The sequence below is a fragment of the Xenopus laevis genome, chromosome 3S, assembly GCF_017654675.1.
Source record: "Xenopus laevis strain J_2021 chromosome 3S, Xenopus_laevis_v10.1, whole genome shotgun sequence".
Classification (NCBI taxonomy): domain Eukaryota; kingdom Metazoa; phylum Chordata; class Amphibia; order Anura; family Pipidae; genus Xenopus; species Xenopus laevis.
Genome location: NC_054376.1, coordinates 6,155,305 through 6,182,250, shown reverse-complemented (window position 1 = coordinate 6,182,250; position 26,946 = coordinate 6,155,305). Strand labels below are relative to the sequence as shown.

The 26,946-nt window shown below is 41.4% G+C and overlaps 1 protein-coding gene across 11 annotated transcripts in view; it reads right to left on the bottom strand.

Annotated features, from left to right (window-relative positions):
• Positions 1-26,946, bottom strand: part of iqsec3.S (IQ motif and Sec7 domain 3 S homeolog) — a 73,383-nt gene that overhangs the window by 5,478 nt on the left and 40,959 nt on the right. For 2 of the 11 annotated variants that reach the window (XM_018254845.2, XM_041587953.1), the window contains exons 3-13: positions 16,338-16,563; positions 14,311-15,308; positions 13,626-13,787; positions 13,111-13,233; positions 12,564-12,730; positions 12,286-12,425; positions 11,857-11,982; positions 11,101-11,200; positions 9,969-10,208; positions 7,947-8,039; positions 6,120-6,163 (exon numbers count right to left, since the gene is read on the bottom strand). In XM_018254845.2, coding sequence (XP_018110334.1) covers positions 6,120-6,163; positions 7,947-8,039; positions 9,969-10,208; positions 11,101-11,200; positions 11,857-11,982; positions 12,286-12,425; positions 12,564-12,730; positions 13,111-13,233; positions 13,626-13,787; positions 14,311-15,308; positions 16,338-16,563 — 2,419 coding nt within the window. Of the gene's footprint in view, positions 1-6,119; positions 6,183-7,946; positions 8,040-9,968; positions 10,209-11,100; positions 11,201-11,856; positions 11,983-12,285; positions 12,426-12,563; positions 12,731-13,110; positions 13,234-13,625; positions 13,788-14,310; positions 15,309-16,337; positions 16,564-26,677; positions 26,751-26,946 lie in introns of those variants that run through there. The other 9 variants (XM_041587952.1, XM_018254846.2, XM_041587951.1 and 6 more) reach the window with 8 other exon arrangements.

The following is a 26,946-nucleotide window of genomic DNA, read 5'->3' as shown; positions in this document are numbered from 1 at the left end:
TGGCTACACAGCAGATTGTTTATATAAACTATATTTATACTTATCTGTTATCTACTGTGTCATTCCTGTGCTTGAATGGCTGCCCCCATGGCTACACAGCAGCTTGTTTATATAAACTATAGTAGTACTTATCTGTTATCTACTGTGTATCCTGTGCTTGAATGGCTGCCCCCATGGCTACACAGCAGCTTGTTATATAAACTATAGTAGTACTTATCTGTTATCTACTGTGTATCCTGTGCTTGAATGGCTGCCCCCATGGCTACACAGCAGCTTGTTTATATAAACTATAGTAGTACTTATCTGTTATCTACTGTGTATCCTGTGCTTGAATGGCTGCCCCCATGGCTACACAGCAGCTTGTTTATATAAACTATAGTAGTACTTATCTGTTATCTACTGTGTATCCTGTGCTTGAATGGCTGCCCCCATAGCTACACAGCAGCTTGTTTATATAAACTATAGTAGTATGTATCTGTTATCTACTGTGTATCCTGTGCTTGAATGGCTGCCCCCATGGCTACACAGCAGCTTGTTTATATAAACTATAGTAGTACTTATCTGTTATCTACTGTGTATCCTGTGCTTGAATGGCTGCCCCCATGGTTACACAGCAGCTTGTTTATATAAACTATAGTAGTACTTCTCTGTTATCTATTGTGTATCCTGTGCTTGAATGGCTGCCCCCATGGCTACACAGCGGCTTGTTTATATAAACTATAGTTGTACTTATCTGTTATCTACTGTGTATCCTGTGCTTGAATGGCTGCCCCCATGGCTACACAGCGGCTTGTATATATAAACTATAGTAATTCTTATCTGTTATCTACTGTGTATCCTGTGCTTGAATGGCTGCCCCCATGGCTACACAGCGGCTTGTTTACATAAACTATAGTAATACTTATCTGTTATCTACTGTGTATCCTGTGCTTGGATGGCTGCCCCCATAGCTACACAGCAGCTTGTTTATATAAACTATAGTAGTATGTATCTGTTATCTACTGTGTATCCTGTGCTTGAATGGCTGCCCCCATGGCTACACAGCAGCTTGTTTATATAAACTATAGTAGTACTTATCTGTTATCTACTGTGTATCCTGTGCTTGAATGGCTGCCCCATGGCTACACAGCAGCTTGTTTATATAAACTATAGTAGTACTTATCTGTTATCTACTGTGTATCCTGTGCTTGAATGGCTGCCCCCATGGCTACACAACAGCTTGTTTATATAAACTATAGTAGTACTTATCTGTTATCTACTGTGTATCCTGTGCTTGAATGGCTGCCCCCATGGCTACACAGCAAATTGTTTATATAAACTATAGTAGTACTTATCTGTTATCTACTGTGTATCCTGTGCTTGAATGGCTGCCCCCATGGCTACACAGCAGCTTGTTTATATAAACTATAGTAGTACTTATCTGTTATCTACTGTGTATCCTGTGCTTGAATGGCTGCCCCCATGGCTACACAACAGCTTGTTTATATAAACTATAGTAGTACTTATCTGTTATCTACTGTGTATCCTGTGCTTGAATGGCTGCCCCCATGGCTACACAGCAGCTTGTTTATATAAACTATAGTAGTACTTATCTGTTATCTACTGTGTATCCTGTGCTTGAATGGCTGCCCCCATGGCTACACAGCGGCTTGTATATATAAACTATAGTAATTCTTATCTGTTATCTACTGTGTATCCTGTGCTTGAATGGCTGCCCCCATGGCTACACAGCGGCTTGTTTACATAAACTATAGTAATACTTATCTGTTATCTACTGTGTATCCTGTGCTTGGATGGCTGCCCCCATAGCTACACAGCAGCTTGTTTATATAAACTATAGTAGTATGTATCTGTTATCTACTGTGTATCCTGTGCTTGAATGGCTGCCCCCATGGCTACACAGCAGCTTGTTTATATAAACTATAGTAGTACTTATCTGTTATCTACTGTGTACCCTGTGCTTGAATGGCTGCCCCCATGGCTACACAGCAGATTGTTTATATAAACTATAGTAATACTTATCTGTTATCTACTGTGTATCCTGTGCTTGAATGGCTGCCCCCATGGCTACACAGCAGCTTGTTTATATAAACTATAGTAGTACTTATCTGTTATCTACTGTGTATCCTGTGCTTGAATGGCTGCCCCCATGGCTACACAGCGGCTTGTTTATATAAACTATAGTAATACTTATCTGTTATCTACTGTGTATCCTGTGCTTGAATGGCTGCCCCCATGGCTACACAGCGGCTTGTTTATATAAACTATAGTAATACTTATCTGTTATCTACTGTGTATCCTGTGCTTGAATGGCTGCCCCCATAGCTACACAGCAGCTTGTTTATATAAACTATAGTAGTATGTATCTGTTATCTACTGTGTATCCTGTGCTTGAATGGCTGCCCCCATGGCTACACAGCAGCTTGTTTATATAAACTATAGTAGTACTTATCTGTTATCTACTGTGTATCCTGTGCTTGAATGGCTGCCCCCATGGTTACACAGCAGCTTGTTTATATAAACTATAGTAGTACTTCTCTGTTATCTATTGTGTATCCTGTGCTTGAATGGCTGCCCCCATGGCTACACAGCGGCTTGTTTATATAAACTATAGTTGTACTTATCTGTTATCTACTGTGTATCCTGTGCTTGAATGGCTGCCCCCATGGCTACACAGCGGCTTGTATATATAAACTATAGTAATTCTTATCTGTTATCTACTGTGTATCCTGTGCTTGAATGGCTGCCCCCATGGCTACACAGCGGCTTGTTTACATAAACTATAGTAATACTTATCTGTTATCTACTGTGTATCCTGTGCTTGGATGGCTGCCCCCATAGCTACACAGCAGCTTGTTTATATAAACTATAGTAGTATGTATCTGTTATCTACTGTGTATCCTGTGCTTGAATGGCTGCCCCCATGGCTACACAGCAGCTTGTTTATATAAACTATAGTAGTACTTATCTGTTATCTACTGTGTATCCTGTGCTTGAATGGCTGCCCCATGGCTACACAGCAGCTTGTTTATATAAACTATAGTAGTACTTATCTGTTATCTACTGTGTATCCTGTGCTTGAATGGCTGCCCCCATGGCTACACAACAGCTTGTTTATATAAACTATAGTAGTACTTATCTGTTATCTACTGTGTATCCTGTGCTTGAATGGCTGCCCCCATGGCTACACAGCAAATTGTTTATATAAACTATAGTAGTACTTATCTGTTATCTACTGTGTATCCTGTGCTTGAATGGCTGCCCCCATGGCTACACAGCAGCTTGTTTATATAAACTATAGTAGTACTTATCTGTTATCTACTGTGTATCCTGTGCTTGAATGGCTGCCCCCATGGCTACACAACAGCTTGTTTATATAAACTATAGTAGTACTTATCTGTTATCTACTGTGTATCCTGTGCTTGAATGGCTGCCCCCATGGCTACACAGCAGCTTGTTTATATAAACTATAGTAGTACTTATCTGTTATCTACTGTGTATCCTGTGCTTGAATGGCTGCCCCCATGGCTACACAGCGGCTTGTATATATAAACTATAGTAATTCTTATCTGTTATCTACTGTGTATCCTGTGCTTGAATGGCTGCCCCCATGGCTACACAGCGGCTTGTTTACATAAACTATAGTAATACTTATCTGTTATCTACTGTGTATCCTGTGCTTGGATGGCTGCCCCCATAGCTACACAGCAGCTTGTTTATATAAACTATAGTAGTATGTATCTGTTATCTACTGTGTATCCTGTGCTTGAATGGCTGCCCCCATGGCTACACAGCAGCTTGTTTATATAAACTATAGTAGTACTTATCTGTTATCTACTGTGTATCCTGTGCTTGAATGGCTGCCCCATGGCTACACAGCAGCTTGTTTATATAAACTATAGTAGTACTTATTTGTTATCTACTGTGTATCCTGTGCTTGAATGGCTGCCCCCATGGCTACACAACAGCTTGTTTATATAAACTATAGTAGTACTTATCTGTTATCTACTGTGTATCCTGTGCTTGAATGGCTGCCCCCATGGCTACACAGCAGATTGTTTATATAAACTATAGTAGTACTTATCTGTTATCTACTGTGTATCCTGTGCTTGAATGGCTGCCCCCATGGCTACACAGCAGCTTGTTTATATAAACTATAGTAGTACTTATCTGTTATCTACTGTGTATCCTGTGCTTGAATGGCTGCCCCCATGGCTACACAACAGCTTGTTTATATAAACTATAGTAGTACTTATCTGTTATCTACTGTGTATCCTGTGCTTGAATGGCTGCCCCCATGGCTACACAGCAGCTTGTTTATATAAACTATAGTAGTACTTATCTGTTATCTACTGTGTATCCTGTGCTTGAATGGCTGCCCCCATGGCTACACAACAGCTTGTTTATATAAACTATAGTAGTACTTATCTGTTATCTACTGTGTATCCTGTGCTTGAATGGCTGCCCCCATGGCTACACAGCAGCTTATTTATATAAACTATAGTAGTACTTATCTGTTATCTACTGTGTATCCTGTGCTTGAATGGCTGCCCCCATGGCTACACAACAGCTTGTTTATATAAACTATAGTAGTACTTATCTGTTATCTACTGTGTATCCTGTGCTTGAATGGCTGCCCCCCATGGCTACACAGCAGCTTGTTTATATAAACTATAGTAGTACTTATCTGTTATCTACTGTGTATCCTGTGCTTGAATGGCTGCCCCCATGGCTACACAACGGCTTGTTTATATAAACTATAGTAGTACTTATCTGTTATCTACTGTGTATCCTGTGCTTGAATGGCTGCCCCCATGGCTACACAGCAGCTTGTTTATATAAACTATAGTAGTACTTATCTGTTATCTACTGTGTATCCTGTGCATGAATGGCTGCCCCCATGGCTACACATCAGCTTGATTATATAAACTATAGTAGTACTTATCTGTTATCTACTGTGTATCCTGTGCTTGAATGGCTGCCCCATGGCTACACAGCAGCTTGTTTATATAAACTATAGTAGTACTTATCTGTTATCTACTGTGTATCCTGTGCTTGAATGGCTGCCCCCATGGCTACACAACAGCTTGTTTATATAAACTATAGTAGTACTTATCTGTTATCTACTGTGTATCCTGTGCTTGAATGGCTGCCCCCATGGCTACACAGCAGATTGTTTATATAAACTATAGTAGTACTTATCTGTTATCTACTGTGTATCCTGTGCTTGAATGGCTGCCCCCATGGCTACACAGCAGCTTGTTTATATAAACTATAGTAGTACTTATCTGTTATCTACTGTGTATCCTGTGCTTGAATGGCTGCCCCCATGGCTACACAACAGCTTGTTTATATAAACTATAGTAGTACTTATCTGTTATCTACTGTGTATCCTGTGCTTGAATGGCTGCCCCCATGGCTACACAGCAGCTTGTTTATATAAACTATAGTAGTACTTATCTGTTATCTACTGTGTATCCTGTGCTTGAATGGCTGCCCCCATGGCTACACAGCAGTTGTTTATATAAACTATAGTTGTTTTCCTGAAGCAAACACACCGTTTGTACCAATGCAAGGAAACAATACATTATCTTGTCCTTTCCTTGGAGTTAATGTTTCTTCAAGATTATTGATGACATTTTTTCCCTATCTCAGCTCCCCCATTAAACTTTGGAGGAAGTAGGCCAAAACGTGCAGGACCAGTGGAGCTAAAGGGATGGGTTACTAGCTGATTTACTGTACTTACAAGACCTCTCCCTATCACAACCTCCCCTACCTCCTAATTCCTTTACGGTGACAAAGACAATGGACTTCCACCACTTTATAACAATCTCTAATGTCATACAAGGGGGTGGGGTGGCAGAAGATTTGAAGACCCTACTCAACCCTGGGCAAGATTAGGTCTGGATTGAGAAAGTACTGGTTAGTGTCAGGTGTGAATCATAATTATTCATATTGTCATACCTTACTGATGCAATCATAATAATTGTATTTCTTCAACTAAGCCATAAGCCAATCAAAATACTAATGTGTTAATAAACATGGCGTGAGGAGCACTGCAGCATGGAGTATTCTGATTGGTCAGTGTTACAGCCCTATTTAATTTCACTGCTACTCACCTCCACTGTGCTGTCTGTGTCCTTCTCAGGAGGCTCACGCTTACCTTCAAAATATGAGGTGAACTTAGGTGCGAGAGAGAGTGAACGAGAGAACAGAAAGAAAGGAAGAAGAGAATGTGACAGAGACAGAATGACAGAGAGAGACAGAGGCAATGGCAAGAGTGGTCAAATGTGGAAAGAAAGGACAAATATAATGTGGGCAGAATCGAAATGTGAATGGGAACAATGGAAAATAAAGAGAGAAAGGGGAAAAGAAAGAATACATAAAGCAGTGAAAGGGAAACAGGACACGGTGAAGTGATGGAGAAGATATTATGAGCAGCGAGCAGAGACATGACAGAGTTTAAAGCAAGACAATAAGAAGTACAAGAGAGACAAAAAGTAGGAAAAGAGAAGAGGGCAGAGAAGGAGTCAGGTAGTCAGACAGAGAAAGTGAACAGAGAATATAATGAGGAGCTCTAGAGAATCAGAGATACTAAAGGCTGAAAGATCACTTTTATGGATGGCATCTCATTGGAGTTGTATTATTCTCCTATTTTAGGTGAAAAAATGTGCTCCTCTAAACAGGAGAATATTCCACCTACACCTATAAACCTATAGCACTCCCAGCCTTTCCATCTCCTCCTTGGATTATGAAATATTATTTCATTTGAGATTGTTTGAATTTATTTCAAAACAGGACATTTATTGATACAAGAGGCTGGGTGAGAATAATTCACCTGAAATGTTGTTCACCTAAAAAGTGTTTCATTACCTCCGTCTGTCTGTCTCTGTCTCTTTTCTTCTTTTATTTTACTTATTTCTCTAGGGCCAGCTAAATGGTGATGTCCATCAATATGACAGCAGTCCCTAGTGTAGATTGTGCCTGATGCACATTGTAAATTAAATGTATGTGAACCAGAGCACCAACCTAGAGGTTATGAGATTTTGTACTGGTCTGAATTCAAGGTGGGCTCCTGAGCATGTCAGAATGGTGGGTGGCCAAAACCAATACTATGGGCTCTTCCCTAAAACCAGCCCTGAGAGCACATGTATCTTATTTCTTATTACTTCTTCTTAAAGGAGAAAGAAAGTCTTCTTGCACTTGCAGAAAACTGCTCCGGCCCAGGGTTGTTCCAGTGAGCACCACGGATCGATCCTTTCCTGGCTTCTTCTTTCTTCAAATATCCCGGGGCAGATGCATGCGCAGTAGAATGAAACAGCCGACTTTTTTAGTTAATGTTCGGCTTTTCGTTCTACTGCACATGGGAAGCGGCGCGAAGAAAGAAGAAGACGGAAGAGGATCACTCCATGGTGCGGAATAATCCTGGGCCGGTGCAGTTTTCAGCTGATAGCAGCACCAGCCTGGGTTCCAGGAAAGTCAATACAATCACTTGGGGTGCCTAATATTTGGCACCACCAATTGCAAGAAGACTTTCCTTCTCCTTTAATCTTTTAAAGTGTCTACTGCCTTGGTAATGGATAAAAATGGAGACTTTTTGATATGACGGAGTATGTAGGTGGCTATTGGTCATGTGAAAAATACTGTTGTGGCAACAACAAGCTTAATGGCAGGTATGGTAGAGTGGCTGCTTTTTTTTTTACTTATGGGTGATGTTACTGGCCTTTGAGGTGTATAAAAGTGACTCCAGAACCGGAATGCCACGGAGGTGTGTCAATAACGAGAGAGATGTAAAGAGGTAAGGAAATGAACAACAGAGGGTTGGGTTGTTGGGTTGGGTTGTTGGGTTGGGTTTTTCGGTTAGGAGCAATGAGAGTGATCATGTCAGGGAGAGACAGGAGGTATGAGGGATTGAGACGGCAACAATGGGACTTTATGCCACTCACCGGTGGGGGATTCCTCCTTGACCTGAACGTCCAACTGAGATCCATTCGTCTTCGCCGGGGCAGTGTGCCCTGTATGTTGTCTCTCTAGCTCCCCTGCAGAGAAAGGGAATGCTACGTTGATTTGAGATGAACCTCAGAATCCAAAGCTTGTATTCACATCACATCCCTGAGCCTTGACTTATTCTATCAACCTATTATTTTAAACATTTGTGTCCATCAATATCACTGGTTAAAGTTACAGCTATAAAATAATTGGAATGTGCTACATATCTTCTAAATATATTTTCATTATCAAAACACAAAAAAAAAAAAGGATTAATATCCAACCCTCTCCCACCCATTCCATATCTAAGGAAAAGTACCCACCCATACATTGCCCACAGTGTTCATGCACAAAAGGACACAGAGGAGGGTCATTTACAAAGTAAGTGCAATCCAGTTCCTATTACAGAATACAGAATATATATAACACATTAATAACACTCATCTGAAACAAGACAGCCATTTCCATAGGGCTGCTAGGATCCTGTGGGCGTTATTATTGCTGCCCAGAGAATCGCGGGCTCTATCAGGGCTAGGAGACCACCATTCCTTACTGATGAAAGGGCCTAGGGCAAAACAGATTGTGACCTGTGGCCCTTCAGCTACAATAAGTGAAAGGCCACAGTTTGGCCAACACTGATATAAAGGGCTATTGTCATTATCTATTGTCCTACTGTCACCCTCTTGTATTACTGCTGCCATAGTGCCATACTGTTACCATTTTTCTTACTGTTCCCATCTTGCATTTCTGTCCCCTTCTTGTCCTATTGCTGCCATTTTCCCATACTCTCACCATTTTGTTCTAGGGTCCCCACCTTGCTCTGGTTTCAACATCCTGTCCTACTGTCGCCATCTTGTCCTACTGTCTCCATCCTGTCCTACTGTCTCCATCCTGTCCTATGGTCGCCATCTTGTCATACTGTCGCCATCTTGTCCCACTGTCTACATCCTGTCCAACTGTCTCCAACTTCTCCTACTGTCTCCATTCTGTTCTACTGTCACCATCATGTCCTACTGTTGACATCTTGTCCTACTGTCTCCATCTTGTCCTATTGTCTCCATCCTGTACTACTGTTTCCATCTTTTCCTACTGTCTCCATCTTGTCCTACTGTCTCCATCTTGTTCTACTGTCACCATCGTGTCCTACTGTCTGCATCTTGTTCTACTGTCTCCATCTTGTCCTACTGTCTCCATCTTGTTCTACTGTCACCATCGTGTCCTACTGTCTGCATCTTGTTCTACTGTCTCCATCTTGTCCGACAATCTCCAGTCTGTCCTACATTCTCCATCCTGCTCTACTGTCTCCATCTTGTCCTACTGCTGTTATTTTCCCATATTGTCACTATTTTGTCCTACTGTTCCAACCTTGTTCTGGTTTCACATTTTGTAATACTGTCTCCATCTTGTCCTACTGTCTCCATCCTGTCCTACTGTCTCCATCTTGTCCTACTGTCTGCAACTTGTTCTACTGTCTCCATCTTGTCCTACTGTCTGCAACTTGTTCTACTGTCTCCATCCTGCCCTACTGACTACATCTTGTCTTACTGTCTCCATCTTGTCCTACGATCTCTATTCTGTCTTACTTTCTCCATCTGGCCCTACTGTCTCCATCTTGTCCTACTGCTGTTATCTTCCCATTCTGTCACCATTTTGTCCTAATGACGTCATCTTTCTCAACTGTCGTCATCTTGCCCTATACATGGGCACTGAAGCTGTATGTCCCCAACATCCGTTTTGTCTCAATCTATCTATGAATGTTGCAAATAATTTAAACAATAGAAACACTCCCATTCGATACCTGTTTTAGATGAAGGTTAATAGCAGAACACCAGGGGGGCAACTAAATCAGAACAAAACATGGCAGCCTTTAGCTGCAATATATCTGTATTTCTATAGTATTTCTATGTCCTCTTTTGTAAATGAGCCCCAGAATGTCACTTATATAAATATAAATATATATAATCACAAAAAAAACGTACACATATGTGCATATTGAGACAGATGCTTACATGTATCAATGCAAACATCTGTACACTGACGCTCACACTTTTGCTCACATTCGATGCGAATCTGCTCCATCTCCGTCACCTCACAGATAGATTCTTTCAGATCCTCCAGGAATTTCTGCAGTTCTTCGGAGCTTAGAGCACAGAAGTGCAAAACCAGCTTTTTCTCGCAGCCCGAGAGAGGGCTGACCAGGGTGATCCCATGGGGGTAATCTGTGAAGAGAGCACAGTATTCTTGGTACTCTTATTACACTATGAATTAATGCACTTCACTGTAAGTCCTATTATCTTAAAGGATAAGTAAACCTTTAAAATAAGTCAATTTTAAATTGATGAGAGTGCTATTCTAAGCCCTTTTGTCTTCTACATTCAGAAAGAAAGAGGCTGCTCTGATGTTCTTCTGCTTAGGAAAACAATTAGAAACCTTTCTCAAATCTTTCCTAAGCAGAAGAACATCAGAGCAGCCTCTTTCTTTCTCCTGACAACTTCCTTGACTACTTGGTGGTCAGACTGATCAGAAACTGACCAGCAGGTGGCGCTGTTGGAACAAAATTCATTCATATTAACAGCACATATATCCCTTAATATCTTGGAATAAAAAGAAAATAAATAATGAATGTAAATGACAAAAGGGCTTAGAATAGCACTCTCATCAATTTTACATTCACTTATTTTAAAGGTTTACTCATCCTTTAACCAGGCAGGCTCACTGAGATTTGAGTCTAACTGGTCTGTTTCAGGTTGCATGCACTCGTCAAATCGGTTACAATTTTTCCCTGTTGCTACAGCAGACCTGCTACCTACTATATGTATGTTTGTGTGTGTAGTAACTACTTCCCTTGCTAACAAACGAGTTTTTCATAGACTTACTTCCTCGCACCAGAAATGACCTCGCTTTTCTCACCAGGTAACCTACTGTTCCATCAGAATGTTTTGCTTCACTACATAATTCACTGTGTATACCTAATCATTACCATTTCCTGACTTGAACAATGGGTGTGAACCGGGCCACAAGAAATAGGAATAAGATACTGATTGAGCTGTACAGTATATTGTATATCTTCATCCAAGCTTTGGAAATCCTGAATCCATCCCCATGACTTACATTCGTTCTCAAAGAGGTGGAACTGCAGCCCAAGCAGGGGAACCGCTCGGCAGAACGTGTAGGTAGATGATGTCTTCTTCTTGGGGCAAAGTTTTAAGATCTAAAAGGAAATTCATAGTTGTCAAAGAAGCCAGTAGGGGAACATTAAAATATATTCCCCAGGCTAGACAGTCTCCCTTTCCCATCAGTTGCGCTCCACCAAGCTAAACAAACCTCCTTTTCTTTGAGTTGTTCTTCACCATGCTGGACAGGCTCCCTTTTTCATAGTTGCAATCATTGTTTACACATTTCTACTTGGTGGATAGAGTTTTTAGGACTGATATGGATAAGGTAAGACCCTGAAGTGCTGTCCACCAAATATTTTTTATTTAACATTGACGTGGCCTCAAAGATTCTGAAAATCAACAACCACCCCATTTCAATAAACCAAGAAACCAAAAAAACTATGATCTTCCAGACCTAACCTGCTTTGCCCACAAATATATCAGAGGCCTGCTGGACTCCCTAAACGTTGAGTAATGCCAGAAGGTCCTGGGTGTACTGACCATAATGCTCAACCCTTAAGCAAGTGGATATTTGCTATCCTTTGCAGAAGGTGCTCAAAGAACCCATGCCAGATAATTCCCTGATATCTTGATGATTAAAAGAGAAGCCCAGTGCAAAATAAGCTGACAATATCTTCTATTGAATAGGAAAATAAAGCAATCATATCCCCTTTCATATAAGACTACCTCCTCATATTGGAAGAGTACTTACAAGCAGCAGGTCATTGAAAAGGAAAACCTCTCTCTGATGAGCGGCCTGTTTCTGCACCTTGTTAACATCTGTAATCTCAAACAAGCGGCTGCAGCAAACCAGGCGCCGGTGCGGGACAGACAGTACCTGCAGTGTAGGAGGCAGCAAATTTCACATGACAGTTGATAACACAATCATGATCATAGGGATACCTGCATGAGTCTCCCTAGAGAATAAGATTATAGTATTCAGTCAGATCAAATAGATGTCCATGGAGACATTATACCTTATTTTTACTAGCTGTGATAACATGAATCATTTAGTGGACTTTGCTCTTATTTGTCTTTGGTGGTTTCTACACTTTTCCTACTCTCTAAAGGCTTCATAGGGTTCTCCAAGTCTTTAGCACTCCACCATATTGGTTTAAATTGAACCACACACAAAACTTACACTTTTCATTCCCACAATGGAATTTTCCACCTTGGTCACATAGGTCACATGATCCTCATTTGATTTTAGCTCTTTCTGTTGTATCCGCTCATAGATTCTGACCACCATATCCTTTGGAATGTCAGCCCCATCATCTACTCCTGTCGGAACATAAACAGCTTGGACCAGCCACATACTAATTACAAACATCTACTAATCAAACAAGTCTTGTAGGATATCCACCATCCCCACCAACAAACTCTGCATTCCATCCCCTTTGCTTTGATGGTGGCACTTACCTCTCAAGTTCCTGATGAAATCCTCCAGCATCATCTTACGGTCTGGTTTTATACTTGGACTGTACATGTCGGTGTTCAACAAGATGATGGCAAAGGCTAAGATGAAGATGGTGTCTGGGTTGTGGAACTGTTGTACGATTTCCGGATTACACATACAGTAACGCTGGCTGTGCAGGACAAACATTAGGTGAACAGAATGTAGAAATATCCCAAGTCTGGTGGTGTATTCAGAAACAAAGACTTGTGGAAAACTGCCAATTCATGCACTGGTCAATTGTCCCCAAAGCACTCCCAATGTTTCCCATCTAATGGGGTTGACTGGTCAAACTCAATTTATGTTTCAATGCAGCCTAACTGGCCTGGTTAGCAAATCTCATCAAATTCATTAGCTGGGTGGGCCCAGACTAAAGACTCATAAAACTGCATTAACCACATGTGATCAAGTCATTTATACAACTCCTATTTGTAACCAGAGTTAGCCTACTAATTACACATCTCATTTCGTTGGGCCGATAAAGAAACCACTCGCATTTCTGTCTTGGCTCACCTAAACGCTTCAATCAAACGCTCTACTTTCTGTGCTTCACCCTGTACACGGATATGTGCCTGGAATTTTCGCAGAGCCTCATCCAGTTCCATGTTGGAGAAGTCCATTTCGTCGACGACACAGCTACACAAAAAACATAGAGCTGAAGTATCTACGCTTATGAACTGTGATTGACATGGCATCTAAAATGTTTTCTAATTGGCGGTATCAATGTTCTAGAACTAAAACCTCCATAATCCTTCATGTTATGATGGTTCCACCAAACACGGTGCTAAATCATGGAAATACCTAGTCAACATTAACTGTTATGGATAGTGCCAAGATACACACATCCTCACCTAAGTTTTAGGACTTGTCCATTCTTCCCCAAGACACATTATATTCACCACACAATTTTTGATGTCATTACAGATAGCACAATTCATGGAACTTGGGTTATCAGTATAAGCACTGATCTATGTCAAAAGTAGGAGCAGGTCAAAGCTCTTTGAGGCAAACATTAAGGTATCACTTACTCAAGGACATCATGGTTGAACTGCTTCTTGCTATTTCCAAGAAATTCCCCAATCATCTGACGGCTCAGTCCTTTCCTCTGCAGCAGGAAATGGGCCACCCCAATGGGGGTGTCTGGAATAAAACCTCGAGAGATGAGGAACTGGATGCCCTTGTCAGGATTACTGCAGAAACAAGACAATGATTATCAGAACCAGAAAAGAACAATTATGCCCTTTGGGTTGGGGACTGCAGCGGTCTCCTCTTAGCATTCAAATCCATCACTCTGAACCTTCTTGAGCTAAGCATGACATTCTTACTATTTGTACCTTTGTTATAAGACTCATGGCACATGAAGCCTACAGCCTACCACCAGTGAATTACTTCATAATCAATTCCTTAGTCAATCAGGTTACTGATAGCCCTGGAAACTGCCTGATTTCTGCATTTCCCCTTCAGAAATTCCCAAAAAATGTGGCTACACATCCTGACTGTTTTATCTTATATTTAAAAAAAAAAAAAAACTGTTTTTTATTATGAAAACAAAAGATAGAATAGGTTTTATTACCAGACTTAATTTATGAGACATTTGTACTGTTTATTTGTAGGTTTTTAAAGTCTTTTAATGCCCTGAACCTCTGTCTAAATCCCATTTATTTAAGGGGTTCTAAACAAGTAATTGAAAAATCTCATATTTCTGTTCCTCACACATTGAAGAGATTAAGCCCAATGCGGTATAGTCGCTTCCTTATGGTATCGGTGGACAAGGTTGGAGACCGGCAGCTGGCTGGGTTCTCACAATAATACCGGGGAAGGCTGAGAATCATAGCCTGCAAGGTTTCCTTAGAAGAGACCTCAGATACAGATTTAGCAGAAGTGGAGGTACTACTGCTGCTGAGCTGCTCAGAGAGGTCAGTGGTTTCACCTTCAGTTTGTATGGGCCCTACCAACTCCTTTCCTATACCATCCCCGTTGACTTCTGGGAAGGAGTTCTGTGTAATGTGATTATTATGAGTCAAAGCCTCCTGAGAAGATGGTGGTTCTGATGCCACATCTCCTCCAATCCTGTCGTCATCTGGCTTTGGGGTCTGAGATCCAGCCAAGCAGTTGGACATAGAAAGTGAGGTGGATGAAGAGACAGAAATGTTGTTGTTATCTATCTGAACTGTGACATCTCTGAAGGTCATCATCAATGTACTACTGCTTTTGGGCAGTGTCCCAATCTGCCTTTCTTCAGTCTCTCTCTCCTCTGTCTTGGGTGGTTCCAATTCTGGGTTTTGCTGCATAAATGCTTCTCGAATTTGGTAGGACCCAGCCTCAGGGAAGGCACACATGGTCTTCAGACTCCAAGTGCTGAGGGCATCATCAATTGATTTAGCCAGTGCCTCAACCTGCTCAGTAAAGGAGTCTTCTAGCTCTGTCAGTGCCCCACTAATAGTAGCTGGAAGGGATGGTGATCGAACCAATGGAATTCCCATCAGGTTGTAACTCTCCAACAAAGCCTTCTCAGCTGGAGGAATGCTCTCTGGGTTATGCACCCGCACCTTGCGTAGAGAGATTCGTCGGGGCAAGCGACTCTGCAGCAGGGAGTCTCGGATCTTCTCAAAGTTTTTGCTAAGCTGGTACTGCCTGAAGGCTGTCTGGATTGTGCATGCTGCTCTTCTGGACACCAGATGACCTCCATATTTGTGCTCCAACATTTCAATCTGTAACAGAAAAGGGGGATTATATGAATATGGCATGTAGGACATCCCTCAAGGTAACACCAGAAGATATATAGTAACATATAGTTCTTAGCTAAGAAATATAAAAAAATAAACTCTTTAGTCTCAGAAGGGGAAAGAATCCCAGAACTTTGCGAAATAAAAAAAGAACATTTTGGACCCTTGTTTAGAGAGAGAGAGAAATGGTATATTGAGACGGCATCAAGTGTCAATTACAAAAACACACATTCCATCGTTCCAGTGGCTTTTATTGCATTTCAAGTGTACTTGAAGGAAATGGAGTAACAGAATAATATTGAAAGGAATTAGGTTTGATCTAACAAAAGAGCCCACTAAGGACGTGATTGACCTAGTTTTTTGGTGTTAGGTTCTTCTTTTAGGGCACACGTGTGCAGCCCTATAGACACTCATTAAAATGATATTTAATATTGTTTTTAGAGCCCCCAGGAAAAGAGACCTTAACCCTTAAACATGTCTAATTACATCCAATAGAAAAGCTAAGGTAAAGGAATGAAGTCAAGAAAAGGAAGATATATATATATCTTGGTGTCTGCCAAGGTTCCATCATATGGAATGCTCTAATGTCCTTCTGCTCTAATGTCCTTCTGCTTAGGAAATATTTGAGAAAGGTTTCTAATTGTTTTCCTAAGCAGAAGAACATCAGAGCAGCCTCTTTCTTTCTCCTGACAACTTCCTTGACTACTTGGTGGTCAGACTGGTCAGAAACTGACCAGCAGGTGGGGCTGTTGGAACAAAATTCATTCATATTAACAGCACATGTATCCCTTAGTATCTTGGAATAAAAAGAAAATAAATAATGAATATAAATGACAAAAGTGCTTAGAATAGCCCTCTCATCAATTTTACCTTAACTTGTTTTAAAGGTTTACTCATCCTTTAATAGAACCTACATGTCATAAATATTCAAATAGCCCTAGTTGACCAATGCTAAAACCCTGATTTCTCTCTACTTTCACTATAGATGGTTTTCAGTTGAATAAAACTCACTACCTGCTTGTTCTTCAGATCCAGAGGGAGTTCATAATCTGGGTTGTTGTTCCCATGTGAGCAGCTGGCCATCCCCTTCCCTCTCTGTAGTCTTACTGGTGAATCTGCGGGGAGCAGATCAGCTTTACTCGCCTGTTCCTCCTCTCCGGCCTGCTGGTTATTTGCAGGCTTTTCATGGTCGTGGGACTCCAGCGCTGAGCAGATCATCTTCTTGTTGGCAGATTCATCACTATAAAGGAAATTCATCAAAAAAAAAAACAAAACATCAGCTTAGAGCCTGGAAGGAAATCATTTCCTACAATTCAAGAAGAAGAATGACCAGGCAAACTAATTCAATATAGGATTAGACAGAAACTATTGGCAGGTCAATTTGTTTTGGTGTTACTAGCCTTTTAAACAGCCACTTATTACTCATAGGAAGACATAAATCATCAACGTACCTCCACTGATAGACCACGCACGTTTCAGTATAATTATTCAAAAGTAATTAACTTAAATCCCTATGAAGTGAGTATGAAGTCTTAATTGGAACATTTGGATGAAGTCAACATGCCTGATGAATAAGAAGTACCACTGAATAAAGAGAAAATATGCCCGAGGAACAGACCTACTTTCTTTGATGTCTGGGAGAAATGAGCTAAACACATCATATTTACTCATCGGAAATGCTGATCTGTCCTAATGAGCTCCGAAAAAACTGCTGTCAGGGTATGAAGTCTGATTATACATGAAGTTAACTGATTAAGGGACCTGTGAAGAAGCAAGCAAGGCATTGTGGGAAACGGAGACTTAGCAAGAGGAGAGCAATATTGTTTCACCAATAGCCAATAGCAATATTGGCCACCAATAATAGTTAGTTTGGGTTGAACAGACAAAACTCTGGGGGTCACAATAAATTAATCCTATTTTCTCAAGATGACGACTGCGTTCCTTATAACTTTGCATAGCCCCACCCCCACTGGGTCATAATGGCCTGGGAGTGGTCTGGCACTCTGTTAGTATGGAGCCATACATTCTTTAAGAAGGGACAACCCCCTATGTATTGTCTGAGATCACAAATATATTCCAGTAGAGGAATATGTCTCAGTATAGGTATTATTATGCTCAATACAGTAGAAATACGCCTCTCAGTTTACTCATAGCCTATTCCCCTGTACTAAGCACAATTCAGCAGGAAGAGCCCCTAAGTTTGCTCATAGTCTGTACAGAGAGATCCCATAAAACTATGGCAGCATATGTATCCCTGTACTAAGTACAATTCAGCAGGAACAGTCCCTAAGTTTGCTCATAGTCTGTACAGAGAGATAACATAAAACTATGGCAGCATAGGTATTCCCTGTACTAAGCACAATTAAGTAGGAACAGCCCCTAAGTTTGCTCATAGTCTGTACAGAGAGATCCCATAAAACTATGGCAGCATAGGTATTCCCCTGTACTAAGCACAATTCAGCAGGAACAGCCCCTAAGTTTGCTCATAGTCTGTTCAGAGAGATCCCATAAAACTATGGCAGCATAGGTATTCGGTGTACTAAGCACAATTCAGCAGGAACAGTCCCCTAAGTTTGCTCATAGTCTGTACAGAGAGATCCCATAAAACTATGGCAGCATAGGTATTCTCTGTACTAAGCACAATTCAGCAGGAACAGTCCCCTAAATTTGCTCATAATCTGTACAGAGAGATCCCATAAAACTATGGCAGCATAGGTATTCCCCTGTACTAAGCACAATTCAGCAGGAACAGTCCCCTAAATTTGCTCATAATCTGTACAGAGAGATCCCATAAAACTATGGCAGCATAGGTATTCCCCTGTACTAAGCACAATTCAGCAGGAACAGTCCCTAAGTTTGCTCATAGTCTGTACAGAGAGATCCCATAAAACTATGGCAGCATAGGTATTCCCTGTACTAAGCACAATTCAGCAGGAACAGCCCCTAAGTTTGCTCATAGTCTGTACAGAGAGATCCCATAAAACTATGGCAGCATAGGTATTCCCTGTAGTAAGCACAATTCAGCAGGAACAGTCCCTAAGTTTGCTCATAGTCTGTACAGAGAGATCCCATAAAACTATGGCAGCATAGGTATTCCCTGTACTAAGCACAATTCAGCAGGAACAGTCCCTAAGTTTGCTCATAATCTATACAGAGAGATCCCATAAAACTATGGCAGCATAGGTATTCCCCTGTACTAAGCACAATTCAGCAGGAACAGTCCCTAAGTTTGCTCATAGTCTGTACAGAGAGATCCCATAAAACTATGGCAGCATAGGTATTCCCTGTACTAAGCACAATTCAGCAGGAACAGTCCCCTAAAGTTTGCTTATCGCCTGTAGCCTAAAACTACAGAGCAAGAACTTTTCAAAGGTGTATTGACCCTTTAATTACAGACTAGACTAGGCCTTGACACATGCCTTCGGCTACATTCATAAAAGGCAATGTTGATTACAATATGTACATTAAAATTGCTGTGTGACTATATTTCAGGAAGAAAATAGGACAGTTTTTACTTCAGCTTGATGAGCGGTTTGTTAGAGGAGACAGTGACCTGGAAAATGTGCATAAATATGCCTTGCCAAAGCTTGTATTTTTAACGTATCTGCCATCTGGGATTTCATATTACGCTGCTTAATACTGTTGGGTCTCTGGGCCCCTGAATAAAAAATGGGCTCCAATTTAAAAGTTAATACAAGATCTAAAAGATGAACACAGCCCGGGGCAGCACATGGGAAAGTCAAACAGGTCAGACGAGCGTCAGCGAGAGAGCGATCAAACTCTGTGCCGGATGAGAAACGTGTCACTGTTAATAAATCCCACTTTAAGAATTAACCTTTCACTCTGGACGCGGCTAGGCAGAAATCATCTCCAGCGACTGCCTGGGCAGATTATGGAGATGGGAAATGTGCAGATTGTGATAAAATGGGACAATACAGCCTTCAAAGCTTCAGAGGCAGTTCCTATTGAGTTAAAGGGAAATATGCTCTAATTAAAGTTCATTTGTTATCCCTTCGCAATGAAAAATAGGGCTAAAGTACAGTATTTAGGTTCGCTCTGTGATATTGAAGTTACTAAGCCAAGAGCTACAACCTTGCTGCCCAACAAACTCCTACTATTTATTGAGAGCAATGCTGATGCTTCTTCAGATGATCACTGGACTCCCACCACCCAATGGGACCCATGCCTTTCACTAGGGATCAAAGAGCTCCCAACACCTACTAGGACTGTTGCTGGACCCCAAGGGATCACCTTGACCCCAATATTCACTGGGCATGTTTGTTGGTTCAGTAGGGGCAGTGTCGGATTGGGAAACCAGGGGCCCACAATAAGTTTTTAGACCAGGGGCCCACCCTCAGTACTATTTTCTTCCTCTCCTCACTCAATTTCAAATCTCCTAGTCTCTTTTCTTTACATTATTATTGCACCTATTTAGCCACTTTATTCTCATAGAAATAGGGAATGGCCATGAAATAGGCCAAATGTTTAGCAGCATGAGAGTCCACTGACACCTGGGCCCACCAGGAGTTTCCTGGTATCCCTGTGGGCCAGTCTGACACTGAGTAGGGGTCAATAATCTGCTGCTTATTGAGATCCCATTATTTACTTGGAGTGTTGCCGCTTTAAGGAATCACACATCTTTCAACATTCCCTGGGACTGAGGTTGATCATGGGGGACCAATGAGGAGCCAACATTCATTAGAAGTTCTCATACTTTCCAGAAGATTACTGAACTCCCAACGTTCACTATGTATCACTGTGCTCCAGTCATCAAGTGTTGCTACACTCCAAAATCGGTTACCGTCCAACATTTAATGGGTTCACTGTGCTGCTTATATAATGCTCTAGACTGTGATCAGGGAGCTCCCAACATTCCCTTGGAGTGCTTCAACTCTAGGGGATCACTGAGCTTCCAGTATACTCTGGCATTGATGTTGCTGAGTTGATAACTCAACTACTCAACTTTCACCAAAAGTTTGCCTGCTCTCCAGGGTATCACTGAGCTCCTAGCATTCATTGGAAAGGTTTTTTCCTCCAGAGGATAACAGAGCTCCCAACTCTTAGCGGGAAGGCCAACTTAAAGGATGCCCAGAAATATAGCTATAGTTACGGTAAGATTTGGCATAAAATCTCCTAGATTCATTTAGAAGACCATCTTGAGGGTCAGCTAGAGTAAGATCTGGAGTTGAATACATATTTGCTCTCCAAGATCTTCTTTGAACTATGAAAATGTCATATCTGTAACCTTAATATTGGCTAAGGGGTACCTGGGCAATTGCTTGAAGGGAGCTTGAACTAAAAAAGTTTAAAAACCACTGCCAACAATTAATGTTCAACATATCTACTCTTCACAGAATCACTGAGCATCTATCCCCTAATGAGATGGACAACTTGATGGAGCTTCAGAGCAGAGGCAGAAGGCTCAGTGTAAAGATCAGTTAGGGTGAGATTTGGGTAGAATGCCCCTCTTCTCTCCTAGTTGAACGTAGTAGACTGTCTTGGGGGACAGCTAGTAGGATTTCGGAGTGAGTGTTTAGTTGTTTTTCCTGGAGCTATAACTGTTGGCTAAAGGACCCTAGGCAAATGTTGAACCTGAAATGGAGCTTGGACCAAAGAAGTATGAATACCACTGCTTTAGACAACAATCAATGGGAACATTTAATGTTCCAGGGGATGACTGAGCTCCCAACAATCAACGGGATTGTTCTACTACAAAAGGCAACAGCAGGGTCAGTTTATAATCTAGGTGTCACAATGGCTGTACCATATACCCTGAAGATATTAGTCTGCTTTTGCGGTGCAACCTTATGTGATTCCTTTGTGTGATTCCTTGGTTATTGTGAGCCCCACGCATTTTCTTGGTACATATCACATCTCATCCTCTGGATTAATAAGGACACTTCCATATTGCCTGACTCAATAAATGTCTAAAATAAATTTATATGAAATAAATATGAATGGGTACATTCAGTATAGAACCTCATGTTGCCATGGTTACCGCTGCAGTTTTACTTTATTTCTAGCTGTTATATTGGTGTGAGATTCCTTTTCTCAAATGTGCTCCTATCATAATAGTGGTCACCGGGAGGGCACTTTCGAGTGGACCGACTGAACGGTATCTATGGTTACTTGATGAACCCAACAGGGAAGCTATATGTCATTAGGATCTAGCAACAAGACTTTGATTGCTAAAGGCTATACAGCAAGATATAATACACAACACGTCCCCTCAATCACTTCCCTACCTGCCACTGGTGAATTTTCCAAGAATTCCAAAAATATTGGGCTTTACAGCACACTGACCCCCAATAGAGGCACAATTCTAGCACACACATTGGTAAATCTTTGTTCTGTGATGGTTTTCTTAGCCAATATCTGCAGGAATGGTGCTAGGAACACCAAAAAGAACATGAACAGATGGTGGGTGTGGGGCCAACAGGACATGGTGGCTGAAGAATGAAACCCTTTTGTTCTGCCGCCATATAAAGGAAAAAGACGAGGAATTTAAGGCAGGATCCCAGGCTCATGGGAGCCCACTGCCTAGAAAATCCATTTGCCATTTGGTGTTCCAGCAGATTCCAGCAGATGAGGCATAGACATTGTTCTATGCCTGGACCCTGATCTAATTACATTTTTAGTACCCTTAGAAATTTCCTATCCAGGTCTACTAACTGATTAAGCAGAGATACAACCCCCAGCCCACAGTGACCACTGGGAAGAGAACAGTCCCGAAACAGGAAATACAGAGATTTAGTGCAAACTTTAACTGCATGGGCGATGATTATTGCAATTATTAAACAGTCACAAAATGTTACCAGCAGAGAGAGGGTAGAACAAAAGGGGCCTTTTTGCTGGGTCTCCAGTTTCAGATTTTCTTCTGATGGGGGTACTCTTCAAGCTGGTCAGAGTTTGGTTAGCGAAATATGGGATGACAGGAGGCCAAGTTATTCAAGGGAAGAAACCATGCATGAGTTAAGGAAATCTTGTGCAGTTTTTGGACCCAAATGCTCAAGCACAAAGGCTCGAGCATACTAAAAATTGGGTCCTTCATTATATATCGTCTTTCTGACCAGTTGGTTCTCGAGAGGGAAATAAGGAGTATACAGGGGGTCGGAAAGGCTGGCTATGAAAGCACCATGAAAGCTTTAACCATCCTGCCGAACTGAGGAATAAAAGGTTCAACGTGTGGTCAAGTTTTAGCAACCCAGAGCAACCATCAGTAGACAGGTAAATGCTACCATTGGATTGGCTGCTAGAATGGGTAAAAACTTTGCATCTGCTATTATATAACCTAAAAAAATAAAAATCAACGTCCACATTCAGCAGCCACAGAAAGTTGGCACCCAGAAAGCCTGTGCAGCAGTTGCCAAACAACATTAGTGTTAATGCCTCGTGGCACAAGGGCAAAGAAGTGGTAGTTCTGCTCCATTCTGAAGTCCCCAAGGCAGTTTATGAGACATGAGGTGAAGGATTTGCTGACAAAGAAATGAAGTGGAAGGTGGAATATACTGCTGTTAGGGGTGGTAAATTAGATACAGAATCTGGCTGCTAGCACTTCCCAAAATAGAATATAGAGTTCATGAGTTAAAGGGGCAGCATACAATCTTGTTTAATATTAGTGCAATAATTACTGCTTGTACTGAACATAATTGTTGCCAATCAGGAAAAAATCTATGGCTTTTCATTATTTCTGAGATAAAAATGGAATTTAAAGCTACTTCATGCTTGGTACTTGCAAGGGAAATAATTAGATATAATGAGATTGGACTACTGCTAACAAAACAGTCCAAACAAAGTGTCTGGACACTAAGATTGAATACCAGAGCAGAGCAGTCTAGAGCAAAGGCGTAGCTATATCCTGAAACTCCCTTGTGATATATATAGTGTATAGCCTACAATATACCTAGGACTTCTTTCTGTCTTAGACAATAGGGAGCTTAATAGATGGGCTGCAGCCAGGTGCAATACAATGATTAATTTGTACCCATCTGCAAGCCAATAAATGGGGTAAATCCTCAGCACAATCCAGTTGACCTATGCATTATTATTTCTTCCTTGAGGTCCAACACTGGGTGCAAGCTCAAGACCATCAAAGTCTCATCTTGAGTTAAATCCTAACACCAAGACCCGACTGAAGACTTGACAAATGGTAGCCATATCCTGAAATGCTCTTGAGGTTTAAATATGTTACAGTCACCAGATTGTGAGCAGCCCAGCGACATTTATTTAATAGAACCAGCCCTGGTCTTTGCCAATGGGCTGCTATTGGTAACATATATAGAGGTAAGACTGAAGAAGAACTAGACGACATGATGACTTTTCATTGATTCTAAAGATCAACTTGAGACAGAAGATGTAGAAAAAAAGGGTTTTAAGTCTAGAGAGAATGTGTTAAAAGGTTTTGGGTGTTGGAAGTAGAACATGTTCAAGCTTGCAGATGCCAACCATGGCAGAGTTCCCAGCATAGACAGTAGGGTGGGTGGGTGTTATAACTAGAACATGTTCAAAGGCCTACCACTATGATCTTATGGTCCTGTAGGGCAGTCAGCCATATAGCTGAGCATTAGATGGCCCCAAATGTATGTGATCAAAGAGCTGGTCTGATCGTGCCATTGAACCCCATGCACTTTCAAATTAGTCAACGATCCAAAACAGACTTCAAACCTAGTCATTTAACCTAGTCATGGGATCACTCTAGATTTTCATTGGTTTCAGGAAAGCAAGACATGCCCCACATTTTGGTTGGAAAATGATGAAAAGACTGGCCTTCAAGCTGGATCCACCTATTACTGATTTGGATGATGCTAATGGTTTGGGAACCAATGGGCTGCTACTAAAAATTGTGACTGGGGGGAATGTGCCATGTGTTATTTCTTTGCACTTCCATTCTTGATGCCTAGCCACAGGTCTCTATGCTCCATTGTGGAGACAAAAGACCTTTGGATACCTCCATGAATACAGTGCTGCCTATATTCAGCAGTGCTGTATTCATGATGGGCAGGAAAGGGGAGGGGAAGGGGCTTGCTCTGTCCATGAGAACCAAGGGGCACGCTCTTGTACTTCTGCCCTGGGTCTTGGTCTTTTCAAATTTCCTTGCACTTGAAATAAATTTGCTTTTCTTGCTTTATTTACTATAATCATAATATTAAATCCCCCCCCCCCGTCGACATCTCCTTGCTTCAGTCCTACATGAACACACAATACAATGCGACTGGAACCCACAGACAAGTACATATGAATGCAGCATGTGGAAGCAGCAAAGACACAAGCAGATATGTAATTATGGCTTTTTATTACTTACACATTTATACATATATAAAGAAATACTTATGAACATATATAAAATATATATAGATGTATATTCCCAAACACAGCTATATATAGATATATATATAGAGAGAGATATATATATATCATGGGGACACAAATACTTAATATTTATACATATGTTGCTTATATTATTATGGAAATATGGTGAAGCACAACACGGTTGCATGCACACAGAGTAACATATACTTTATATATATATATATATATATATATATATATATATATATATATATATATATATATATATATATACTGGAGTGGTGATACACAATCACATATGTTCACTGACAAATATGCAGCAATGTAGGCGTGCCATGCTAGAGAATGCCGTATACACGCGCAAGACATCAGTGTGCACAAGAATAATGGAGAGAATGGGAAATTGCTGCTGAGAAGACGTAGCGTCCATAGGGGGCTAGAGTTCAGCCTTAATGGAAAATAAAAGGGGAAAAAAGACTTGGGTGGGTGCCCAAGAGTATAAAGGGCCCAATGGGTGAGAACAATTCCAATATTTGTTTGTAAGACTAAAATAATGTTACCGTGGTGCCCAGTGACTTCTAGTTGAGTCTCTAGCCGGGTTTAATTGATTCTATTCTGGAACCCCAGTCTCTTGGAATGCAGAAGAAGCGGCAGGTATGGTCAGTTGAGTTAAAGTTTTGTTGGTTAATTGTTTAGTGAGGAGGGTAAATAAATTAACAGTAGTGGAAAGGGGGGGGTGAGAGTCGAGTACTCATAGGAGATGGGACAAAAGGTTCATTACTAGTAAGAGTAAGGAGAATATAGGAAGGTGAACTTTTGTGCTTGAAGGACTTGAAAGACTTTGGACTTTTCCTGAAGAAAGCTTCCATTTGAAGCCCTCCATTAGCTCATGATTTGAGATAAATGAAATTCTATTAGCCAGTCACCCATAGTTCCAAATACATCTAGGAAATCAAATAAGTTTTCACCCCAGATCTCATTATATTTTCAGGCTGCGCTTCCATGACGAGAAGAACAACTGGCTTTCAACCCAAATCTCACATTGCTGGAACTGCATTGTAACCTCCCCATAACAGGTTATTCTTCTTGCACCCATCGGCTTGAGTAGGATGTTTGATTGTGAGAATAATGCACAACCCAAATGTAGGGTGAAGTACTGGGGGTGAGTGGGGTACAGGGGAGTAGTGTATCTAATGTATGGAGTAATAAACTATGATGGATGGGAGGGTAGTAGGGTGTAAAGTACTGGAGTAGAGATGAAAGATAAGGGTGGGAGTAAAGTACTAAAGAGTATAAGAGTAATTTATATTAGAGGAATGGGTGTGGGTATAAATTATTGGAGAAAGGTACTAGGTCATCTGTGCTAGAGGAGACTTGAAGAAGTAAGTTGGAGAGTCATCTGTTGTAGAAGAGACTGGGGTGGGAGTAAAGTACTATAAAGGATAGAGAGGTACAAAATGAATCTGTGCGGGAGGAGACTGGGGTGGGATTAAGTTACAGGGGTAAATTACAGGAGGGAACACTACTGCACATAAGGGGGAACTGCCATTTATCCATTTAATCCCCACTGTAAAATCGCATGGCACGGCTCTGATGGTACAATCCATAGGGAGATCCATATCAATGTGCTGAACCCATGCACATACAAGTCTTGGCATGTGAACAGACTAAAACAGTTAAATACAAGGCTTAATTCAGACCCTGAGTCTTAAGAGTCACCTGAGGATATTTGGGCACACACACCCAGCCAATCACAGCTGACATATCCTCTGCATGGTGCCATATTGCTCTGCACAGTGCTTAAAGGCATAGGCCAGTAATATTGCCACAGGCATGGTATTAGAATGCTCTGCACAGTATTAGAATACTCTGCACAGTATTTTAATGCTCTGCTGGGAAAACATGTTGCTCTGCAATGCACTGCAAGCTGCTCTGCCAATGAGGTGAAGGTGCAAGCTCTGCAGCCCAGCGCAGAGGGTCCTGTTCCAGGAAGGGCGGTTGCTGTGTGAGCAGACGCCTTGACTCGATGCTCCGCTCACACACACCTGAGGGGTCTGATGACATGACTCTTCCCTGCTGGCCGCGGGGATCCATTCTGGGACACATCAGTGCCTGGGCCTGTGCAATGACAAACAGCAGCATGTTAGGGAGAAAAGAGAACAAAAGCCATTAGTCTTTATATTACAGTTACCCTCCACACATTGCTGTTTGCCAGTCACACCCTGAAGGCCTGGGGCCATAAATCTAGACTTGAGGTCAGAGCGGGCCACTTCCCAAGCTGCTAGCTAAGCCCCCCTAACCATAGCGGATGGTA